The following is a 26,522-nucleotide window of genomic DNA, read 5'->3' on the forward strand; positions in this document are numbered from 1 at the left end:
CGAGGTCTAAAGGAATGCATAGTTAGACGAGGTCGTCTAACTCCTTTAGACGAGGTCTAAAGGGAAGCATAGTTAGACGAGGACGTCTAACTCCTTTAGATGAGGTCTAACGGAGCACGTATAATGTCTTGCTTTAGCATCCGTCTAAAGAAAGTATACGTTTAACCACGATCAACTAGTTCTTTGTTATTCCTTCTCTACTCACTTATGTGCAGTCTGTCAAGCCAGCTAATTGTATCAAATGAATGAACGCCACGTACGCGAATATAATATAAGAGGATTTTCGGCGCACTACCAGTTCAGTACGGCCACGATCTATTTGCTTAGAGTCTGTTGTACTCTAGTACTATAGAAGGCCTTCCAACGGACACTTGCCATGTGTCCACGAAGAATATTCGACCGTTGGTGTCCTTCTACTACAAATAGATGCCCAAGGACAACGGACGAATCACTGGTTTTCATAACTTGTTTACTTGATAACCAAATCTACTCACGAAATTACTTGTTTTTTCTCTTACTGATTTCTATCATCATTCAAGCTCAAGAGAGAGATTCAATTACTATCTATCTGTGAGAATATTGTAAGTTGAATAGAGGTTGTTCTATTCAACAGAGAGTTAGTTAACTTAGTAAGTTATATTCGATTAAAAGTATTTAGTGGATATCCTTCCAGTTGTGGAAGAAGGGGTGACGTAGGAGTTTATCTCCGAACATCCATAAAACTCCTTGTGTTCTTTACTTTCTGTCATTTACCTTCAGTCGTTCAAAGTTTCAAATCCGACAAACACTTCCGCACTTGAATCTGTTTCAAGAGTTTGAAGGATTTGTGAAGAATAGAAACAGATATTAATCCCTCACATGATTACTATCGAATCGTTTATCATAAGCTCACATGATTACTATCGAATAGTTTATCTTAAGCTGTTAACAATAGTCAGACCCTACTCTCTATTGATAGCACTGATCCTATCAAAAACTAAATATAATATATTTAATATATTATATAATAATAAGTTATATATAATATTAATAAATAGTATAATGATAAATTAAAAATTAAGTGATATAAGAAAAATATAGTACTTAAGGGTACTAGTTACAATTTTATACCAAATATGGGGTATAAATTATATAGAGGTATGAATTTATACCAATAGTAAAGTCCTAACAAATAACATATAAAAACACTATTGGTATAGTTTATACTATACCAAGGCTACGTTTGGTAAGGTCTACTATCCTGTAGACATAGTATAATTATATGCACAGTAAATTAGAAGAAATGTTTGGTATATATATATTTATATATACAGTATCAATTAGGTATAATTTATACCTTATATGATGTATAATATTATACCTACTCCTACTAGTTACAAGAATGTAAAAGCAATTATAAAAATTAATATTATTATTTTACCCTTAATTTTATAAATTATTAAAATTTTAATTTCTTTATTATATTTTAAAATATAGTAATAATAATAATAAATTATATCTAAATATTAATTTAACATTTTTATTTGATTTTTTAATTTATATATTTTTTTATCTCTATAAAAAATTTATATTATTTTAAATATAAAATTTTTAATGTGATAATTTTTATACATATTTAAATATAATTATTATTTAAAAATAATAATAATGTTAATTAAAATAATAGTCATATATAAAATTAATTTATAAGATAAAATTGTATTTCATTATTAATAAATAATATTTATAATTAATTATATAAATTACTAATATTATTATTATTAATCAATACAACTTATATCTATATAATTTATTTCTAAAACTAATTTATAATTATAAAATTATAATTTCAAATTTTATTTTATTAAAATTATTATTAATAATAATATTTTATTTTAAACAAATAATTAATATTATTTCAATATACAAATATTTATAATAATACATAAATTTCAAAATTAAATATTAATTAATATATAAATAAGTTTTATTTATATAATTATATAAGTTAAATTATAAAGAATTATATATAAAATAATGTAAATTATATAATAATATTATTTATTTTAAAAATATATTTATATCTAATTAATAATACAAACTATTTCTAATAAATATTAAAATAATAATTTAAAAAAATATAAGGTTAAAATAGTCTTTTACATTTTTTACTATTTTTTTATACCACAAAACAAACAAACAAAATAATAAAATATATATAATTTATACATATTTTTAACTCCTAACCAAACACTAATAACCTATATAATTTATACCTCATATTACCTCCTTATAATTTATACCCCTTACAATTTATACCTATATAACTAGTATATCGTACCAAACACTACCCAATAGTATTATACTTCCTTAGTCAAGCATCTTGGTAATACCGTAATAGTTTAATTTTATTATTATTTTATACAATAACAAATAATATTTAAGCTAATTAAGTACATTATTATTTTCATAAATAATTAAAATTTTATTTTAATAGACATTTATATGAAATTAATATTTCATTCATTATTTAAATTATAATAATTAAAATTATATAAAAAAAAGTACTCTAAATACTAAAAGTTAAAATATTAATTAACAAAATGAAATCATAAAAAGGTAAAAAAAAACATTCTTATCAATAATTTTAGTTTGTTGAAAAAAAAATATTTTATTTATACTACTTATTTTATATTATGTATTGTATGAATCATAAAATTATAAATATATAGATATAATTTATTTATTTTATTGTATGTCACAACAAATAGGAATTAGACTAAATTTATATTTTATTTTTATTATTTTTTTTTTGGAAAACAACATAGTACCATTTCATTAAAAAAAAGAGGGAAAAATACAAAAATTTAAGAGCAGATCTAGATAATTTCTAAATTTGACAAACGAGAATTGAATTACAAATAACAACAACAATCAATTAGCGCTTATAGCGTTTTCACTTTGATTCTACTTGTGACTTTCTCAAACGAAATATCTCAAATGTCACACCCAAAAATTCATATCAGACCGAGTAACTTCGGTCCTGGCCAAAACCAAGGACCGTTTGGCCAGGACCAAGACAAAACTGTGTCAGGGCCGAGGAAAATCTATGTCACGACCGAGGGAAAATCTATGCCACTTTGATTCTACTTGTGACTTTCTCAAACGAAATATCTCAAATGTCACACCCAAAAATTCATATCAGACCGAGTAACTTCGGTCCTGGCCAAAACCAAGGACCGTTTGGCCAGGACCAAGACAAAACTGTGTCAGGGCCGAGGAAAATCTATGTCACGACCGAGGGAAAATCTATGTCACGACTGAAGGGTCCGACTGATTATATTTTTACAACCCATACTTATTCAACCCAGCTGATGACAAGCAGGTGACTAGCCCCTTTTTATTAAACAATCATTTAACCCAACTGATGACAAGTCGGTGACAAGCTGGTGACCAGCCTTTTTCATTCACAACTTGTCCAACTCATTCTTATGACAAGCAGGTGACCAACCCTTTCTATTAAACAATCATTTTATCCAGCTGATGACAAGTAGGTAACCAGCCATTTTTATTAAACCCATGCCTAGGATAAGTAGATGATCAGCCCTCTTCATTACCTTTTTATTTAACCCATGTCTATGACAAGCAGGTGACTAGCCCTTTTTATTAAACTCATGTCAATGACAAGCATGTGACCAGCCCTTTTTATTAAACCCATGCCTATGACAAACTAATGACTAGCCCTCTTCATCACTTACTTATCCATCACATGCTTATGACCAGCTGGTGACCAGCCTTATTAAATACTATATATAATTCACTCATTCATTCATTATAGGCTATTCATCTTCTTCTTTACTAAGAAAACAGAAAACATAATTTAGGAGCAAGATCATATCATCGTTAGCAAGATCAATCTAAGGCAAGCTCTTTTCTCAACTCATCTTTAGAAACCCACACTGGTTTATGTTTTGACAAAGTATAATATGTTTTCAAAGGTATGATCTATTTTCAAAGGTATGATCTGTTTTTCAAAGGTATGATACGCTTTTGTGAACAATAATATATGGACTGGACGGATATGGGAAGAAGGCTAGCTAGGTTGAGCTTTGGTAGTCTGATTCCAAAATTATGTGTTGGGTTCTATTGGGACTGGACTTCGGGGATGAGCTCTATTTATCTTACCCACACAGAAAAGTGTCTAACCAGGTTGTGGACTTTAGGGATAGACTCTGAAGAGTGCCCTTCCAACTATGTTCTCAAACCGGATTCCTAACTTTCAGGATCAACTCTGAAATGTAAAGGGTCATTATGTGCTCAAGATGTTTATGTTCCAACACTTTGATAAATTGTTTTATAAGTCAGCACAACAATACAAAGAAGTTTTACATATCTTTTCTATACTCTTTTAAAATGCTTGTTGGGTCTTTAGACTCACTATGCTTGTGTGGTGTAGGTACACAGCAATAGCTTTATGTTGACGTAAAGAAGGGAGGCTTGAAGAGTAGGCAAGGTGCAGGGGAGGTTTGTGTGGGAGGAGGGACAAATGAAGTTCAAGTACTTTTTAGGGTCTAGCACTTAAAGATCGCTGTTTTTGTAATAATGGACCATCTTTTAAATGTTTTTTATGTAAAGGACTGTGTTTGCTTTTAAAAGACCGAATTTGTGTACTGCCACATATATATATATATAACTCTTCCGTATATATTTCTGTTTTTCCGTTTATGTATGTAATGTTTTAAAACATCCCTCACTCAGTCTAAGTAATTTAGGAGTCAGAGGTGTTACATCATATCTGGTAGAGCTTTCTATTTTCTTCATTCCTTTCGATTCCTCTCCATGATTGAATGAGTGTATTTCCATCTAAAGTTATATCTCCCCAAATATCTTCAGCAGTTCTACTTCTTCCACTGTGAGTTCTTGAATTTTTTTCTTTCTAGATATTGTATATTACTGCTCCAAAGTAGTATTTCAGCATACTTACAAAGAATGATCTTCCTTTTGCTTTATTCTTCATCCACTCTTAGATTTCTTCCCATGTTTCTGGAAAGTTGATGATGTTCATGTTTACAGCATACCTCCTCTAGATTTGTATTACAAAAGAGCATTCCTCAAATAAATGGTTTATATTTTCCTCAACTCCTGAACATAGGACATAGTTGATCTTAGAAATGTTTATGTATTTTCGAATTTTGTCTTTTGTTGTCAACTTTTTCATGTATACCAGGCCGAGAATAAATTGGTGACAAAGAATAATCTTTGGAGACCATACCACATTATGATAATCTACCTCCTATCATCAACTCTCGAACATATGACACAGTTGATATCAGAAATTTTTATGTATTTTCGAATTCTGTCTTTTGTTGTCAACTTTTTCATGTATACCAGCCCGAGAATAAATTGGTGATGATGAATAATCTTTGGAGACCATACCACATTATGACAATCTACCTCCTATCCTCTTGTTCTAACCATTTTCTATGCCTTTTCTATAATTAATTTCTCGTTGCTTTCTATTTTCCAGTATATTTCATCATTTCTTTTATTGAGTTGTTTTGGCCTTCTTAGGTTTAGGATTCTATCACCTTATGTAATACGCCTCAGAAGTGAATCACATTTACTTTCATAGACGTCTTTAAATGAGTACTTTATGTATTCTCTTCTAACTCTATTTCCTTACATTTCTTCTTTGAATATAATGGGAATATTATCCAGCCAAGGATCATGCCAGAATAGTACCCCTCTTCCATTTACAATTGTGGTTTGCACCATTTAAAAGACATCTTTTCTTGTTTTTAGGATCTTCTTCAATGACTCTGTCATTCTTTCATTGATACTTCGTGTCCAAATACTATGCTCTACTTTCCTAAATCTTGTATGCACTCATTTGACCCACGGGGAGTCCGCTTTCTGCTCCAACTCCCATAAATTCCTAATGGTGAGGGCTTTATTCCATTCAACACAACTTTTTATTCTTAGTCTGCCTTCTTCTATGGGAGTGCAAACATCCTCCCATTTGACTTTTTTGCCTCCTCTACCTTGTATTCCCCCGATGTAATCTCTCATAATTCTATCGAGTTCAGTCATTATTTCTTTGGGATGACTATCTGTTGTGCCCATTAGTCAATAGTTCCAAGATGACTCTTTTAACGAGCTCGATTCTACCTGCATAAGACAGTTTTTCGTAGCCCAACCCAAGACAAAATTTCTAACATTTTCTACCAGTTGTCTGAAGTGATTATATCAGAGTTGTTTTGATGACAGAGGTACTCCAAGGTATTTCACTAGTAGTTCACCTTCCTTGATCCCCATAATACTACTTATGTTTTCCTTCCTTTCTTCATTAACCCCTCCATAGAAATCTTGACTTTTGTCCTCATTGATGTATAAACATGTAATACTGAAAAAGATTGTTAGAGCTATTTTGATTATACTAACAGATTCAACATCCGCATAAGGCACAAAAAATAGATCATCTGTAAAACATATATGGGTTATTGCTTCTTCTTTGTAGTACGGGTGAAATTTGAAATGATGACTTCTCAAAAACATTTTTAAAATGAAGTCAAGAATTTTTATTATTAAGACGAATATGTAAGGAGATATATGGTCTATTTGCCTTACTCCCCTTTCACCCTTGAAAAAACCTTCATGAATATCATTCATGCTCATAACAAAGTGAGGAATGGAAACACATTGCATAATTCAATCAATGAAAATTATTGGAAAACTTGTAGCAAGGAGAAATTTGTGGATTGATCCACATCTAATCTAGTCAAAAACTTTTCTAATGTCAATTTTAAAAGCCACATGTGGTGATATATTTTTCTTACAATATCCATTCTATAAGCTCTGTATGAGTAGGATGTTATGGGAAATAGAGCGTTTAGGAATAAATGATGATTGCCCTAATCCTACAAGCTTATCAATAACTGTTTTCAAACATTGTGAAAAAAATTTTGAAATAATTTTATAAATAACATTGCAGCATGAAATAGGATGAAAGTCCTAAATTTTTTCCAAAATTGAATTCTTAGGAATTAAATTCAACACTGTGACGTTCCATTGCTTAAACAGTTTCCTGTTTTGGAAGAGTTCCAAAACCTCTTTGCTTACATTTTTACCCACTATTTCCCAGTTTTCTTTGAAGAAGTTCGTGTTGAAACCATCTGGCCCTAGACTTTTATCCTCTTTCATCGAAAACACTACTTTTCTGACTTCTTCCATACTAACTCTTATAATCAATTGGTTACCACTTTCTTCAATGATTTCCTTTGCACAATATGTTGAAGCAATCTTCGGCTATCCTCTATTATTGTGCTCGTTTCTGTTTTAATCAGCACTTTGTATAAATTTATTGCTTCCTCATGAACCGCCTTTTGTCCCTATAAAACATCTACATTTGAGTTTGTGAGTCTTAGGACCTGATTTCTGAAATTCCTTGATGAACATTTTTTTAGAAGAAAGAAATATTCTTGTCTCCTAATGAAATCAATTTTCTCTAGATTGTTTCTTAGCAAAGCTTTCCTCGTTAGAATAGATGTCTCTAAATCGCGTAAAAGTCTCTTTTTCCTCTTACCTGTTATAAGATAGATTCGGTGCTCTCAGTGTCTTGCTTTGTATTTCCTCCAGTTTCGTTCTGGCTTCCTCTACTCTTTTAGAAATCCCACTATATTTTTTCTAGTCTAGTTTATTCAGCTTCCCTATCAGTAATCTTAGTGTCTCACAAACTCTAAACATCTTTGTTTCATTAATTTTGATGTTCCAAGTTTTATTAATGATTACATTAAATCCTTCATCTTTCATCTAGAAGTTGAAGAACTTAAAGGGTCTTTTCTATTTTTTCTCCCACTCCCAAAAGAATTTCAAAGGGAGTGATCAGAGACACCTGGTTGCAAAACCTGGATTTGGCTTTTATGGTAAACTCCACCCATTTTTCATTCACTATACCATCATTTCTGCTATTTCTCATGTTGTCCGCCCCTCTTGAAGTTGACCATGAAAATAGATTACCTGAGGAAGACGGTTCAATGCAGCTTATGTCTCGAATACATTCATTGAAATCATGCATGTCTTGTGTTATGTCTGTATCAGGCTTTCTTTCATTCCTAAATTTTGTAACGTTAAAATCTCCCATAATAACCCACGGTTCATCGTTCGTAATTCTTCTTCTCAAATCATTTCAATGTGTCTTCCTCTCTGTCCTAGAGTTGCTTGCATAGACTACCGCAAAGAAGATTTTTACCCTTGTCACCAGATTGATAACCTCTCTCAAAATAACTTGCTTGCTTTCAAAAAAATCTTGATTTCAACCCTTCTTTTATCTCATCCTACCCAGATTCTACTTTTAACACCATCCGAGTTATTAATAAATTATCATTCTTCTTTGAATTTGTGCCCGTTTATCATAATACTTTCGAGATCTAATCCTTCTTTGAATTTGAGAAAGTTTATATCTTATATAAACCTAGAAAATATATGACTTATAAAACAATTATAATAAATTTCTCAGTAATTCAAATAGAATCTTTTTTTCTGATTTGAACTATAGTTATTGAGATATGTATTGACTCTGCACTGATTTCATCTCGATTTCACTCTAATACTAATAAACACAATTAAATAGCAACGAAACATGACAAGTTTATTATCACGATGTCAGACAAGCCGCGGACAAAGGGAGAATGATTCTACTACTTATTAGAAAAAGAAAGTCTCTTATATAATATAACTTATTTATTTGTTCTCTTTTTTTGTAAGAACATTTTTTTTAAAATACGATATAAATGATATTCGTGAATGGTCTGGCGATAGAAGTATGAAAAATGCATGATTATTGTGAGTCTTTGTCGTATGTGTTACAAAGAGGTTTAGACAATTTCTCATATACTTTTACATTGTCACGTTGTTGCAAATATATAAAGTCTTTTTTTGAATTTGACTGGAATACAATGGGCTATGTCAGAAATCGTTAGTGGCTAGAGGCATGGATTTAGGAGATTAAAAATGCGAGACTTAGAATATGGGTATTTGTTTCTATAATTTTCTAGTGAACTATCTAGTTTGAAAAAAAATCAGATAACTTTTAACAACGAAAGTAGGTCGTTGAGGATTATTCATAATGTCATTATTATGACGATGTCAAAGATTAAATCCGAAAAATATGTGGATTCGTGTGGAGATCTCATTGTTTTTCTTGAAGATCTTTTAGTCAATTAATTATTCTAATGTATTCCATTTGTACATAATTTTTTTTCATTTTATACTTTCATCGGTTGTGTTTAAACGGGTTTTTTATTAAATGGGTCATTTTCAAAATAAATAATAAAGATAATATATATTAAAATAAAATATTATATATGTTTTAAAATAAAATTTAGAATTGAATTAAAGTTTTATAAGATTTTCGAATATAAGATTTGAAATTTGGAATAATAATTTTGATGGATTGTATTGATTTGGTTTAGTATTGTTTATTTATTATTGTTTTTTTAATTAATATTATTTTAGAATAAATTGTTATTATTTCAAATAAACTTACTGTTTTATATACCCTGTTTGAGATAGATTTTGAAAAAAATTATTAATTACAAATAAAATATTATAAAAAATTGAAATCTAACCTCTTCCTATTCCACTTCATAACCTCTTCAAATGGATTCTTTTATGATGTTTTATAATGGTCTAATTCCACAATTCAAATCACAAGATAACTTGTAGCGGAAAAAATACTTACACAAATGAAAAAAAAAAAAAAAAATTGCAATTAGAGAAATCATGAGATGTATTAATGTCTAAATCTAATATGATGCGATATATCTTTTAAATGTGCCAATACTAAGTCTTTCTAATTCAAAACTACAATAAAACCTAATGCAGTAGTAATAAAGCAAAACATATAATACCAATTAATGCATGAATTCTACTTTTACTATTTACCATCTCCATCTTTGATCCTAGTTATCCAGCTTCTGCAACGTCAACAGATACTAGACTTTCCAAACAACACTCTATGTCTTCAAGTGAATCTTCCTCAGACTCAAACGTAAAATTTTCAAGTGACCCCATTTCCAAGTTATACCAAACAAGTACTTTATAACCCATCTCCAAAAGTACTTTCTTCCCACTTTTGGAATAAGCAATACATCTCACATAATAGTTAGACATATCAGGAATAATTTGCTCCGCCAATGTAATGAATCTCGACCAAGATTCATTCGCCTCACCATATTGTTTCAGCAACCATATATCCACATGCCCCGAATAATGATGACAAGTTAAATATAAACATCCTCCGACACTATCCAAGTACATATAGAATTCAAGGTCACGGTACACAGGATTTTGAATTACTCTATATGTCTCCAGCCCGAGATCAAATGCAAGAATGGAACGGTTCAAATCCGCGTCTAACGAAATCCAGTGCATCGCTCCACCAGCTATGGGATTTCCAATTCCACTCAAATTCGGATATTGGTTAGGAAATTTATCTGCCATATGCCACGAATTTGATCTTAAACTATAAACCTTAACATCGTAATTTATGACAACATCCAGAACAACCACAACTCTCACCACTTTGTAGTCGTCATTGGTGTTATCGTAACCGAATCCATAAGTAGTATTTTGGTGAAGGTCTCGCTCATCTTTGATCTCTATCGATGCGAAAGGCAGTTCTATAGACTTTTTCGTTGAAGGATTCCATAAAACTACAATGTCTATATCATCTACAATGCAGATAGATCCATCATTTTGATAAGCGTTAGAATGATCTAATGGTCCTACAGTTATCCTCGTTAATGGGTTCCATAAAAGGATAGCTTCCTTGGTATTTGATATACAGAGCAATCCATCGGAGGTTCCCCAAATATGGTTCTTATAAAGATGATGCCTCAAGGGATTGTCATTGATCTCTACCAGTTGAATGCCATCACCCTCGAGGGCCTCGACCGAATCTAAATCCACGCGACAGAGTCTGGAAAAATCAAAGCGATTGGGACTGACGCAACTCAGGATGAGATTAAGGTTGTTCTTGGTTTTAACTGATTGTTTCAGATGCGACTTGATGAAATTGGGGCTACCGATTAGGGTAAGCCAGAATCGAGATGTGGCCCTTAAACGGAGCAGACTTTTGACAGGCAATCGAGAAAGAATTTTGTATCGAATATCATTCGGCAAAATCGACATCTTTTATTAACAGTGAGTGACAGAAGAAGAAGAAGATGAACAACAGCTTGTATGAAATTTTGATTAAAGATGAAGATTGGAGTGTTTCTTCAATCTTGGTTTTCTTGAATCTGAGTGGCAGTTATAGAAGTTGCACTTAATTTTCAAATTCTCAAATTAAAATTATTCAAAAACAAGCTAGGTTTAATTATTTATATTTATTTGACATAATTACTTCATAATTATAATAGTTAACTTATAATTAACTAAGTTATTAATTTTGAATCTAGATTTTTTACTTATTAACTTTGGAATCAATAGTTCACCTATTAAATAAAATAATATGTTTACTTTTTCATTATCGAAATTTAATTTCCTATTAACATTTTCTTGAGTCAAATTTTTTCAAATTATTTGAAATTTTAATTGGTTTAATTATTAAAATGTATTTTTATATTTAAAAATTAAATTTGTAATAATAAAGTATAAATATTTTAGTTGAAAGATAAATAAATTATTAAAATGATATTTATATAATAAAAAATTCTAAACAATTGTGTAAAATTAAAAAAAAAAAAAAATAATAATAATAATAATAACCTATAATTTTAATTCTTTATTTTTATTTTCACTTGGTTAGACCTAAATAGAATGGTACTATTTTTTATTCAATTAGTTTAGCGTAAAAAATATGTTGGAGGCTCGGTTTTTGTTAGAAGAGGTTTAGGAAGCTTTTAAGGATTGCGGAAGTGATAAAGCGTCGGGATGCGACGGGTTTACTTTGATTTTTTTACGAAAGCGTGCACTTTATTAAAACGGGAATTATGGAAGCAATTGATCATTTTTATCGATTTCATCATTTGACAAGAGTTGGAACTCTACTTTGATATGACTTATTCGTTAAGCTCTGGGGTCTATTGATGTGAAGAACTTTAGGCATATTAGTCTCGTTTCATCTTTCTATAAGACTGTCTCAAAATGTTTGACCAACAGATTGTGAAAGGTATTAGAGACGGTCATATCTAGTAATCAAATGGAGTTCATCAATGGTCACCAAATATATTGTGTTGTATGAACAAGATGTTATGCGTTGGCAAGACATTGATAGTTTTATGTGGGGCATTGTTACAAGTTGTTTGTTAAGATGAGTTCGTATATTTTTGTTGGGAGAAACATTGGGAATCAAAAGTTTCATCTAAGATCTCGTTATTTGGATGGAGCGTTATTCACGGTGAAATTATTGCGGATTATATGTGCATGAAAAAAGGTTGTATTATATATTATTCGTATGTGTCACGAGAAGGTTGAATCGGCAACTCATTTACTTTTGCATTTTCGAGTGGTGGCTAGTATCTGGAGTCTTTTGTTGAGCATCAATGAGATTCATTGGGTGATGCACGAGTGTTTGGGTAGTTGTTGGGAATTTTGGATTGATACGACTAATAGTAATATGACATGCTTACATATTTGAGTTACCATCCCAATTATTTTTTGGTGGATTATCTTGTTAGAGAGAAATCTTCAAACTTTCACTGATCGTAGTCGTCCGATGCGTATCATTTATAATGTTATTATTATGATGTTTTTTGAGATTCATTCCGGAAAGTCGGTAGAGTCCGTAGGTGAGTTAATCATTCCTCTCCGAGACTTACAAGCTCAATAACCTATTGACTAACATTTTTTTTAATTTTTAGGTTTTGTATTTGTTATTTATATATTTTCGGTTCATGTAATGATTTTATCGATATGTTTACACCATTTTTATCTTATTTAAGATACATTGACCTTTTCAAAAAAAAACATAACTAATAATATTTAAACTAATTAAATACATTATTTCTTAATAAAAATTCGATTATAAATTTTAATAGACTTTTATATTAAATTAAAATCTCATTAATTATTAAAATTATATATAAATAACTATAAATACTAAAAGTAAAAATATTAAATACAAAAATGAAATCATAAATAAAATAAAAAAAGTGTTATAATAATTTTAAGTTTAATATTTTTTTATTTAAACTACTTATATTGTATATTGTATCAAACGGAAATTATAAGAAAATATATATATATATTTTATTGTATCTCACAACAAATATCAATAAATTATACCATTTATACTTTTTATCCCTTAAAATATGCATAAAAAGTCAATAATTAAAATGTGAAGAGGACTAATAGAAGGGTAATAATTAATGTTTTAATATATGAACTTAAATAAATTCTATAATGTTTGTTATAAATTTAGAAAATTGAAATTGTAATTTCAATTTATTTTGTAATACTTAATTTCATTTTTTTGTTTAAAAATTTTAATTTTAATATTCATTTTATTTTTTAAATAAAATATTTTATTATTCATAATGCAATCTGATTAACTTGCTGAACTAATTTTTTATTTGGAAAGTTAACCTGTTTAATCCATATAATATTTTTTTAATATATATTATCTTTATTATTAAAATATTTATTTAACACAAATTGAATAAAAGTTTTATAAGTTTTTTAAATATAATTATTGAATTTTGGAATGCCAATTTTTGTGGGATTATAATTAGAATTACTTAAAAGGCTCGATGGTGCTTGAAATAATAACCTATAATTTCAATTCTTTGATTTGGTTTAGTATTATTTATTTATTAGTGTTTTTGTAATTAATATTATTTTGAATGTTATCATTTCAAATAAACATACTGTTTTATATACCCTGTTTGAGATAGATTTTGAAAAAAATAATTAATTACAAATAAAATATTATAAAAAATTAAAATTTAACCTCTTCCTATTCCCCTTCATAACCCACTTCAAATGGATTCTTTTATGATGTTTTATAATGGTCTAATTCCACAATTCAAATCACAAGATAACTTGTAGAGGAAAAAATACTTACACAAATGAAAATAAAAAAAAATATGAAATTGCAATTAGAGAAATCATGAGATGTATTAATGTCTAAATCTAATATGATGAGATATATCTTTTAAATGTGCCAATACTAACCAAGTCTTTCTAATTCAAAACTACAATGAAACCTAATGCAGTAGTTATAAAGCAAAACATATAATACCATTAATGCATGAATTCTACTTTTACTTTTTACCATCTCCATCTTTGATCTTAGTTAACCAGCTTCTGCAACATCAACAGATACTAGACTTTCCAAACAACACACTATATCTTCAAGTGAATCTTCCACAGAATGAGTTATCATCAAATCTTCAAGTGACCCCATTTCTAAATTATACCAAAAAAGATTAAAACCCATCTCCAAAAGTACTTTCTTACCATTTTTGGAATAAGCAATACATCTCACAAAATAGTCAGACATATCAGAAATATCTTCTCCCGCCAATGTAATCAATCTAGACCACGATTCATTTGCCTCACCATATTGTTTCAGCAACCATATATCCACATGCCCTGAATAATGGTGACAAGTTAAATACAAACATCCTCCGATACTATCCAAGTACACATAGAAGTCAAGGTCACGGAACACAGGATCTTGAATTACTCTATATGTCTCCAACCCGAGATCAAATGCAAGAATGGAAGGTTTCAAATCCGCGTCTACCGAGATCCAGTGCATCGCTCCACCAGCTACGGGATTTCCAATTCCACTCAATTTCGGATGTTGGTTAGGAAATTTATCTGCCCTATGCCACGAATTTGATCTTAAACTATAAACCTTAACCTCGTAGTTTATGACAACATCCAGAACAACCACAACTCTCACCACTTTGTAGTCGTCGTTGGTGTTATCGTAACCGAATCCATAAGTTATATTTTGGTGAAAGCGTAGCTCGTTTTCTATCTCTATCGATGCGAAAGGCAGTTCTTTAAACTTTTTCGTTGAAGGATTCCATAAAACTACAATGTCTATATAATTTATATAGAGAGAGCGGATCGTTTTATCAATTTCATGAACGTTAGAATGATCTACGGGTCCTACAGCTATCATCGTTGATGGGTTCCATAAAAGGATAGCTTGCTTGGTATTTGATATACAGAGCAATCCATCGCAGGTTCCCCAAATAAGGTTCTTATAACGATGATACCTAAAGGGATTGTCATTGATCTCTACCGGTTGAAGAATGCCACCACCCTCGACCGAATCTAAATCCAAGCGACAGAGAAAGGAAAAATCAAAGCGATCGGGATTGACGTAACTCAGGATGAGATTAAGGTTGTTCTTGGTTTTAACTGATTGTTTCAAATGCGATTTGATGAAATAGGGGCTACTGATTATGTTAAGCCAGAATCGACAGGTGGCTCTTAAACGGAGCAGAGATTTGACAGGCAATCGTAGAAGAATCTCGTATCGAACATCATTAGGCAAAATCGACATCTTTTACTAACAGTGAAAGAAGAAGAAGAAGAAGAAGAAGGGCTAGTATGAACAAAAAAAACTGAAATGTTGATTAAATATGAAGGTTGGAGTGTTTCTTCAATCTTGGGTTTTCTTGAATCTTGGTGGCGGTAATGGAAGTAGCACTTAATTTTCAAATTTTCAAATTAAAATTATTCAAAAACAAGTTAATTTCAGGGTTTAATTATTTAATTAAAATTATTAAAAAAAACAAGTTAATTTTTATCTTTCATTATCATAATTTAATTCTCAATTCACGTTTTTCTTGACTCAAATAAAAGAAAATCCATTTATCTTGAAGAGCTTGTTTAATCTTGTTTATTTAATAGTTTGTTAAGTTAAAGATAAAAAATAACTTATTTAGATTTCTAATTTGTTTAATTACTAAAATGTTTATAAAAATAAAATCGAGATATTTAAGTATTTTAGTTTTAAGATTAATGATTTTTGATGGTTAAAGGATATTAATGTGAAATAATTTAACTGAGGTATTTAAGTATTTTAGTTTTTTTATGTTAGTTGTGTTTGGTGATTCAACTCCTCGTTTTTTATCTTCTTCAATTTATCGTTAAAGAATATTAAATAATTTAATTTAAAATTGTTTTAACTCTCCAAATAAAATAAAATAAAATAAATATTCAGAAAAGAATAATATAAGAACAACTTTAACTTAATTTAATTTCTACCATAAAATCTTAGGCTTTATTCTTATTTAGGTTTTTTAAATAATCCAACAAAATTAATTATCGCATGACTCTCATTCTTATTCATCAAATCAATCAATTCATTAACCAAAATATTAAAATACCCTATATTTTAAACTATTATTTATTTTATTTATATATATATAAATACCCTTTAGGTCTTTTTACCAAAAAAAAACATTATCATTTTTTCAAAATCATCACTCATAATCATTATTTTCTCCTTCCAGATTATTTAAATAACCTGAAACGAACAAGGCCTTAGTAGAACGAGCATCGCATCTCAAATTTTTTATAAATATTAATTTAGCGAATGTAGTCGATAAGAAAATGTATCGTCGCATAATTTAGTGTCACAATAATTAGCGGCGTCAACAATATTATTTTTATAAAATACGCACACATTGCATGATAGTTATTATTATGTTTATAAAATAGTTATTTCACTTACCACTCTATAACTATTCTACAAACATGATCATTTATACTTGCCACAATATTATTAAATTAATTAATTCACTTACATTCCCCTCAATATCATACCTAACCTAATCAACATCCCCATCTTAAACGATTAAATTTATATTATCAATTATAATATGTAATTAGACGAAATAGCTGACCATTTATCAATATTATCCTCTTAAACAATTTTTTAAGCATCACAATAAAAAGCTAATAAATGATAACACAAGTACTATAGAATTAACCTATCAAAGTATTTTTCTAGTGATTTATGCACCCCAAAACAATATAAAAACAAAAGAATATGAAAGAAAGGAACATGTTGTGTTGTTATCAAATTGAATTTAAAGACAAATTATGTATATATTAGTGGATACTAGATGATGCCAAACTGGACTATGTAAATATATTTTTAGATAGTATTTACACAAAAATATAATATTAATAATAAATAAATGCATAATTCCAAATAATAAAGTTAATGAAATCTAACTATGAGCAAGAAGAAGCCTTAGAACAAGCCAATACAATAAAATAATAAAAACTCTAAATTATTACTTGTTAAAAGCAAGGAAATAGATTATAACTTGACATCTTCTATGTAATACTAAAGTTTAGTTTATCAATAAATATTTTTTTTTAATTATCTATACAAAATGATATAAATGAAATTACTAAAACATTGAAAAATCAGCGCTACACAAAAATAATGTTTTCGGAATATCAATAATTGTTATAATAATAAAATTATGAATTAAACAAATTGGAAGACAACATTCAACAAACATTTTAGATTTCTGTAAAGCAAATGATCCACTAAAAAATAAATGAGATAGGTACATTGTCTTAAACCAGTCTCAAACTAACCGAGTTCGTCAATAAATTATTTTATCATAAATTTTTACTATTTCAAATCGAATCTGGGTTTAAGTAAAAAAAAATATAATTTATTTAAAATCTATTTTTTAATATCTTGTTGATTTATTAATTTAAATCATATAATATTTTGTAATTTTCTAATTAAATATATATTAATAAATTTAATAATATTTGTGTATTGAAAAGTTTACACTTCAACTCTAGGTATTTTGAAACAAACCCAATTATGTTAGAAATTTTAAAAACTTTGAACTTAAAAGTTTTAAAAAAATATTATATTTTAAGAGAATCAAACCTAGTGCAGAAATATACACAATTTACTAGTATATAATAAATTAAAAGAAAATAAATTTATAAATATTTAGTAGGTAATAAAATAAATTACAAGAGATTTGATGGAATTTGTAGAACTCTAGTTAGAATTTGAATTTGAAAAAAATAGCATAGAAAGAAAGCAAAGAGTTTTGATTTTGAAAATACGAAGAATTAAGTTTTAATTTAAAAAAATGTTTGTAAAAAATATTTGTTTGTAATTATAAAAAATGGATTCAATAATGAATGTATCAAATCAGATAAAAATGAACATAAAAGTTTGTATATAAGAAAATATTTCAAACAAGTGTGATGTATATAAAAAAAGCAAAATACCTAATTTACCAAATATTTCAAATGAAATTATTAAAGAAAGTGGGAAACCTTTTAGAATGTGTAAAGTCTCCCAACAGTCCAAAAATCAATTAATTTTTATAAAAACTCAATCAAAGCCAAACCATAATTTAAATTATAAAAAAATGTATGTAAATTTAAAATAAAAGTTACCCCATGGTAGATCCATAAAGAGTAACTCAAAAAAATCTCATGAATTTACACATAAAATAAATAAATAAATAAAGTGACATACCCAAACTTTCTAAAAGTCTCTATGTAATAATCTACTCCCAATATATTTTCTCAACTAGAAAAATATGTTTCTCCTAATTTTACTAACAAAACAAAATCATAAAGAAAGAAAATAAACACTATTTCATGAAATCATAACCATAATTTGTCCCAAAAAACTTTTCAAAGTTAATACTGAGTTTACAGTATGAAAAGGACACACAAGTAAAGTCAATAAAGTTATAGCTAGTAATCCTAAACTATAATCAGAAGATCAAACACAAGCTAAAGGGGTGAGATTCTTACTAATGATCAATAGTAGGATTACTAAACAATTTCAATCTCCTAATAGATCTTGCAGATTAATGTATATGGTCAATAAGGTTAATTTTTGATTTCAGCAACTGCACATACTTAATTTGTAGAATCATCTTCCAGATTGAATGATCTCCCAACTAGTAATGCAGTTATGCTTTAGCATCTTCCTCAGTCACAGGGTCAGAAATATCCAAGTTCCCAATTGTATCATTATCAGGGGACCTGCACATATAATCCAAATATAAGAACCCTAATGATGAACAAATGTTAATAATGAAAAGATATTGCTATAGTTTTAAGATTTTACCCTGAATGTGACTCGGGTTCAACTGAGAAATCAGTATCCATATCTAAATCAAGCAGATCACCAAAGTTGAAGTCAAGACCAAAATTTTCAAAATTAGGCAAATCCAAGTCAAATATCCCTTCTGCTTCTCTTCCTTCTCCATTGTTAGGTTCAGATATTGAAGCAACTTCATTACTGGGGATGTTAGAATCCATGGGAATGGATGATTGGCCACCAAAGTCCAGTCTTCCTTTTACATGGTCTCTCTTGTTAACCCTAGTGTTTGTCTTATCAGGAGATGAAGCAGTTATGCTATGATTCCTCTCAATTGAATAATATGCTACTTTCTTGTTGGGACTCATTATCACAATGCAGTTGGTTGATGATATTTCGACTGGAGAGATCGAGTTATCAGTTTGGGAAGTGGTTGATCTAGGAGGTGTATTTGGGATAGTAGTAGTTATTGGGGACTGAGAACATTTGTTGAACAAACGCTTAACAACACCAGATCCATTAATGACATTAGCAGAATTTGATAATTGGGTGACAGATAATGGTTTACTATCAGTGACAATGCTTGGGGTAAAACCCATAGAATTATCTGCAAAAATGACAATAAAGAAGATATGTTAAGAATCTGAACTCTAAAGACCTTAAAGATCAATACTTACTCGCTGCAATGAAATTTACCTTTGGCAGTTATGTCCTTTGTAGTTGATCTGCTACACTTAGTTCTCTTTGAAGAAGGTATAGTCGGATCTGTAGACTTTTTTGTGCATCTCGTCCTTTTAGATGATGGATTTGTGAACGGTGTGGACGTGTTGGATTGCTCAATTTGACTTGTGTTAGGGTTTACCATCCGCATCATTGGATTTGGAGGATGGTAAACAGGATAACCTGATGAATAAACTGATGACAGAAGGATATTTAGCTTTCAAGAACAGTCTGAAACTAAAGGCTAGGATTTCTTAACTACAAAAAGAAGCGTACATAGTCTAACACTGTAACATAGGGAAATCATGAAGCAAGACAAGCTAGGGTTACATATGAACAAACACTTAGATAAGCTCCTTAAGAATGGAGGAAAACAAACCCAAGTTTTGCAAATGTTACCTGCAGGGGATCCAGCAAGGAGATCCATTCGCATAACAGAATTAGCATTGGATTGAGTCATAGCCGGAGATGTCAATGTAGTAAATGTAGGTGGTGATGGAAGAGGAACACTTCCACCTGAACTATAAGAGTTCATCGCATCTTGTACAACACTAAACAGAGACTGTATCCTGGCTCTCTCTTGTTCCAAACGAGATTTCTCATGATCAACCATCACTTTCTGTTCCTTGAGTTGTATATACTCATCTAGTATCGCAGCCAAACTTAACAAGCTCTTTGGCGCCTAGAAAGACCAATTCATATCGTTAAAAACGAAGATTTGAATAAAAAAGTAGAGAAAACACTCACGCAACCGTACCTCTTGAACGGGAGATCTGGAGATGAGGTCTGGAGCTTCGGTTCTGAAGGCGGTGCGAGTTTGTGCGTAGTTATTGTCAGATAGGTAGCGATCGACGATGAAGGCGATCTGAACAGGAGTAACCTTTCCTTTGCCATAGCTTTCTGGATTCTTGGACTTGGATTGCTTTCTCATTGTTCAACAAAAAGAGATTGAGAACAAATTACAGAAATGAAAAATGAAGAACATGAAGAAGATAGGGAATAGCGGGAAAGATTGGAGTAAAGAGGGAAGATGTGAATTTCAAAGCGCGGGATTATTTGAAATTACAACCAAAAAAATTAAGACATTTAAATTGAGTTTTTGTAATTTTTAGAAGAAAAAAATGAAAAAATCAATTGATTTTTGGCGGTCAATGAGTTAATTGGGCGGTAAATTTATAAAAATTAAATTATTATTTTTTTACATTTTATTTGTTTTTTATATTTTATTAATTCATCGTGATTAATTTGTATTTTTTTAATTATAAATTTGTTAAAATAGATAATTTATAAGCTCTAATTTATTAAAATGAAGATGTTTCTTTACTTTTTCTACAATTTTGTATTTCCTATAGTTTAATTTTTTCTCATTTAATTTATTAATATATATATATAATTAATATATATATTTTAAAACAATTATTATTTCAAATTTATATTCCATTAAAATATGTCTATAATAATAAAATATTAACGATTGTTTTCTAATTAGTCCAGGATAGAAGTATAGGAATATTCAGTAACCCATCATGACAATGAGTACCCGATAAACCCGATACTCGTGGGTACTCGATGGTTGAATTCGGGTCGTGATCGGAATGGGGAGTGCTGGAAACTCAAACCTGAATATATTAATATTAATATATATATATATATATATATATATGTAATTACTGATTAAATTTTTACTTTTTAAATTCCACATCATAAGTAATAAATAATAACCATAATTAAAATAAATATATTAATTATTTTATCATTACTCAACCACATCATGTTAAGATTATTTCATTCATTTGTAATAAATGTTTATTGCATGAGTAAATACTCTTAATCTTCCATTTTTAATTTTCATCTTCATTCAACCTTACTTCAACTTTTATCTTCAATTTTCTTTATAATTTTGTTCAACTCAAGTCTCCAATAACAAAAATAAATTGTTATATTTTTCAACCTTTAACATAACTATACAAGTAATTATGAACTATGAAATGTATTTACTAAAGAATTTTTATTATTTAGAAAACTAATTTGATAATTTATTAAGTTTGTGTTTAAATAAGAATTAAGTACTATCATTTTTAAGTTTAATTGTATTTTTATAATATAGATGAATTTATATTATATAGCGTGGATGATTAATCGTTTATTGTTTAAAGATAAAATATTTATTTTGTAGTAACATATTAGTTAAGATATTATATTTAATTATATAATTTTAGTTTAAATGTGTTATTAAAATATAATATTTTTTAATATTTAGTATCCGATATTGGGATGAATATATAAATAGAGATATTCGTCGGATTTAGGGTCGGATAATAAATTAAAAATCGGGTTCAGAGATGAGTACTTCACTATCCGTATGATAGCTACGGATAGGGTACTAGTTGATATTTCTGATAACATTTGACTATTAAAAAATAGTTTCATCACCAATGTTTCAAATTGGAACAAATTTCAAATAGTTATCTTTAGATAACATCACAAATAATAAACAAAGATATATAACTTTTGATTTTCCTCAATTCCTATCACATGCTACAAATTGAATGGGATCAACTACTTATAATAATCTCAACAAATCCTAATGTATATAATTAAAGTTGACATGACAATTTTAGTCAAAGTAAATCTATCATACACGAAATGAAATTATCAACACCCACATGATTATGTTGATTATGTCTTGGATGATTCAATAACCATCTCTATATAATAATGTTTAACTTTAAAGTGTCCGAATTGCCGGGTCGAGAGTTGTTATTAATTTGGATATATATGTGAGAGTAAATGGATATTTGGGTCGAATTATGGGTTGACCCGTCTATAACTTAAAACGGTTAAAAATAAAATAAAAAATGTTATATGTATGTTTTGAATTTGTAACATAACAAAAACAAGTACAATTTTTTAACCAATTAGACTAATAACACTTTTTAATTTAAATTCAACTTTTTAACTAACTAATTTATATATATATAATGATGTTTAATTTTTAAAGTGTAATTGGAATGTGGTTTGTCGATGGATAATAGACCGGTATCAATTGAAAGTGGTTAAAATAATATGAATAAAATATTTAATTGACCAAAATGTAAGGTCACGATGTTAAATATTAAAAAATATGAATCAAATATTTGATTGATCAAAGTGAAAATGTAAGGTCACTAGATTAGAGGTTAATTCATAAAAAAATATGTGATGAGATATGTGAGAAGATAAGTTGTTTTACCGAAGTAAATAAAATATAGAATGAGAGTGTTTTATTTTATATTTTAATGTATTATTCGTGATTTATTAAGAATTTTAAACATTGAATACATATTATTATTTTTTATTAAATTTATTAAATTTATATTTTTATCCGTGTAATCGCACTAGAATTTTTCTAATTGAATTAAGGAATCAATTTTGTATCCTTTATTGAACAATAAAGGAAATCTAGTATGCAAATAACATTTTTAAAATGAGACAGCAAATTTAAAATGTTTCAAGTCGATATAGATATTAATGATCTAAGGCCTTGTTCTCTTTGAGTTTTTTAAAAAATTTATTCAAAATCAATTTTCCAATCAATAACTTCTTAACAATCACATCACTCGTTTCATTAACTAAAATACTAAAATACATTATATTTTAAATTATTATTTTTTATTTTATTCATATATATCAATACATTTTAAGTCTTTTTACCAAAAATAATCACGAACTCCTCAAAATCATCACCAATCATTATTTTTTTTCACCCCAATCCGAACAAGACATAAGTAGTAGACATTTTTTTTGTAATACAATAATTAAACATTATATATTAATAATTAAACATTATATATTGGCACAAACAATATTGGATTGTTCATTGAACCCTAAATAAGAATGATATTTGAACAAATATATATTATATCATTTATCTGGAAGTATAACTTAGTATATTAAACAGAATTAATCTAAAATAGAATCCAAAATTTTGAAATTGAAATTGAAATCTAAATTCTAATTAATTTCACAAAAATTGTCAAAAGTTATAATTTAATTATTTGAAAAAATTATAAAATTATAATTTAATTTTTATTTTTATGTTTGAAAAAGAAGTAATAAAAACAAGTTAAATATATATTATTCATATTGATTTTTATTGTTTTATTTAATGACTTTCTTCCTTTATTTTGTATTTAATTTCTTGTTATAATTTAAGGTTGATTTAATTATTATTTTGTAAAATATTTATAAAATAAAAACTTATTGAGTATTAGACCATTTGTAGTCTGAACCTCGATATAATCGCAGTCAATATCGTTCTCTAAAAAAAACTTAACTATTTTTATTAGATAAAAAAAAATGCAACACATTATTTAGTGACAGTTAGAATTGTCATTAATACCCCTTCGCCTTCGAGACTCAATTCTCTCATTCCGATTTACCCCTTCGCCCCTCCCCTTCTCTCTCTATATCCCATAAACCAACTGAATTACCTGCCAATTTCCCTCCCCTTTAAGCTTCTTTGCCGTGCTTAAGATTGTGGATTCTTTCTCTGTGATCCACGCTTATTTGGCTGATCGGAGCTTCTAGGTTCCCAAGGTACGTACCTTATAAAATAACCCTAGATAAACATATTATATAATATATAAATATAGTTTCATAAATATATTTTATAATATATTTATTCTATCGAAATAATTTAAATTTAATTTATTAATTTTTAAATAAATAAAAATAAAATTTAATTAGTCAATACTAATCTATTATATAACTTATTTATTAATAGTTAAAAAAATCAATAAATAACTCAATTGATCAATAACATATAATTCCTAACGAGAGAATCTAATTCATAATTAAATTTAATTACCTACCATTAAATTTTAAAAAACTCAACATTAACAAAATTTTGACTATCGCCGAAAGTATTATCCTAAGAATTTCACCGAACAAGAATAGTATCATCTGATTGATAGGTTGATATGTTTAGTTTTAACTCTACTTGTTTCAACGACTACTACTAAACTAACATTTTCCACTATAAAACCTATTAAAAAAGTTTTTTCGTAATTAAATGGGAGAATATTTTCTCACATATTCCATAATCATTTCAAGTATAGACACAGATTCAATTATCGATTAATATTATATTTCAAAAAATCGTAAATCCCAACTTAAATGTCATTTTTTCGTATCTTTGGATCTAAGATATTTATTTTTTTCTCTTCAGTATTTTTTATTTTTCTAATGTAATGATTTGTTTCGTTATGCTTAAACGATTCATATTTTTTAATATATCATGATTATTTAAAAAATATCGTGTTATATTAATTTTTGTGAAAAAATATTTAACCCAAATAGACTTAAAATCTTGACTCCGCCCTTGACTATACAAACGTGATAAAGTCATTACAAATGGCGTCTTAATTGTCCTGACAATGTCACTTTCCTTTTTTCTTTATTGTTGATCGCACGATATATACATGTACCCTCTCCTTGATTTTGATTATTGATTTCATTAAGATGACCTTCCTTTTTCACTTCTAGTATTGATTGATGTGAAGTGATCTCTTTTAATCTAAAATAAAATAAGTTCATTAGTACCATGTACCTCCTAATTTACCACTTTGACAAACTGATTTTTCCAACTTAGGCTTGTTCGAGATTAGTTTTTTTTTTTAAAACTTAAAGGGATAAAACAAATAATAATGGGTAATGATTTTAAGAAGGTGATAATTATTTTTGATAAAAAGATTTAAAAGGTATTAATATATATAAATAAAATAAAAAATAATAATTTAAAATATAAAGTATTTTAATATTTTAGTTAATGAGATAAGTGATGTGATTGTTGAGGATTGATTGATTTAAAAATTGATTTTGATTAAATTTTTTTAAAAATCCAAAGAGAACAAACCTTAGTAAAGGGCTCTAAACAAGTAAAGATTTAGGTTGATCATATTGAAAATATCAATATAATATTACATATTTGGAAGAGTAAGAAACAAGTTGTGCCTACAAAAAGTGTTAAATAATAACTATGATCTTTAGTGGAATGTGTTTCAAATCCAAAAATACTCTCAATACTTTTGTTAAGAATTTTATTAAGAAAACAAAGTTCTACATAAATATTGTGAAGCAAAAATTATGTATTATTTCTTCTTCATTGTTAAATCTGATGGCGGTAAAACTTTAAAGTGGATGTAGCTCTTTTGAGTGAATCAATATAAATTTGTGTATTCTTGTGTTTTTATTTTCTTGTCTTTACAAACCTTATGTAAACTTCGACACTAAAATATATATATATACTAAAAATGCTTGGTTAAGTTAATACTTAACAATCAGATTGTGTTCTAACTTATGAATTCATTGAGAAAGGAAGCCAAGATCAATCATATTAAAAATAAATATATTTAATATTTGGCAGCTGATGTATATTTAAAAATAAATTAATAATTATTTAGTTATAAAAATTTAACACTGTTAATGAAATAAATTTGACATATTTTTGTTAAGTTTGCATACACATAGAGTTTCACAATATAATAAACAAATTTAATACCTCTATCAAACTTTATTGTTAAAAATATTACATGTTATTAAATTAGTAACATATTTTTTTTTTTATCTATTTAGAAAACATATAAATTTATAAACAAAGAACTTTCCTTAGTGTAAGGTAGGAAACTTAGTTATCTCTATTCTCGTAAACTTGAACTCATCGTTTTAAAATATAAATATATATATAAATAAATAATTGTTTGAGTTATTAAAG

General features: G+C 28.1%; 3 protein-coding genes across 3 annotated transcripts; all 3 read right to left on the reverse strand.

Moving 5' to 3' along the window:
• Positions 1–9,942: 9,942 nt before the first annotated feature.
• On the reverse strand, positions 9,943–11,169 carry LOC124938952 (F-box protein CPR1-like). Its single transcript, XM_047479473.1, has one exon. The coding sequence runs from the start codon at positions 11,167–11,169 to the stop codon at positions 9,943–9,945; it is 1,227 nt and encodes a 408-aa protein (XP_047335429.1).
• Positions 11,170–14,275: 3,106 nt separating this feature from the next.
• Positions 14,276–15,502, reverse strand: LOC124938953 (F-box protein CPR1-like). Its single transcript, XM_047479474.1, has one exon. It carries the CDS (start codon positions 15,500–15,502, stop codon positions 14,276–14,278), a length of 1,227 nt encoding a protein of 408 aa, XP_047335430.1.
• A 3,103-nt stretch (positions 15,503–18,605) lies between these two features.
• Positions 18,606–20,713, reverse strand: LOC124940072. Its single transcript, XM_047480550.1, has 5 exons — positions 20,526–20,713; positions 20,168–20,450; positions 19,745–19,963; positions 19,076–19,655; positions 18,606–18,990 (listed from the first exon to the last, which is right to left on the reverse strand). Exons 1-5 carry the CDS (start codon positions 20,697–20,699, stop codon positions 18,918–18,920), a joined length of 1,329 nt encoding a protein of 442 aa, XP_047336506.1. The 5' UTR covers positions 20,700–20,713; the 3' UTR covers positions 18,606–18,917.
• Positions 20,714–26,522: the final 5,809 nt, after the last annotated feature.

This window comes from Impatiens glandulifera, chromosome 5 (genome assembly GCF_907164915.1).
Source record: "Impatiens glandulifera chromosome 5, dImpGla2.1, whole genome shotgun sequence".
Taxonomy (NCBI): domain Eukaryota; kingdom Viridiplantae; phylum Streptophyta; class Magnoliopsida; order Ericales; family Balsaminaceae; genus Impatiens; species Impatiens glandulifera.

Bases quoted from the DNA above. Each gene is read 5' to 3' on its own strand.
- LOC124938952 (XM_047479473.1), bottom strand. From the start codon at position 11,169: ATGTCGATTTTGCCGAATGATATTCGATACAAAATTCTTTCTCGATTG.
- LOC124938953 (XM_047479474.1), bottom strand. From the start codon at position 15,502: ATGTCGATTTTGCCTAATGATGTTCGATACGAGATTCTTCTACGATTG.
- LOC124940072 (XM_047480550.1), bottom strand. From the start codon at position 20,699: ATGAGAAAGCAATCCAAGTCCAAGAATCCAGAAAGCTATGGCAAAGGA. The intron at 20,451-20,525 runs GTACGGTTGCGT...TGGTCTTTCTAG, and splicing joins CCAGATCTCCCGTTCAAGAG to GCGCCAAAGAGCTTGTTAAG. The intron at 19,964-20,167 runs GTAACATTTGCA...TTCTGTCATCAG, and splicing joins CCTTGCTGGATCCCCTGCAG to TTTATTCATCAGGTTATCCT.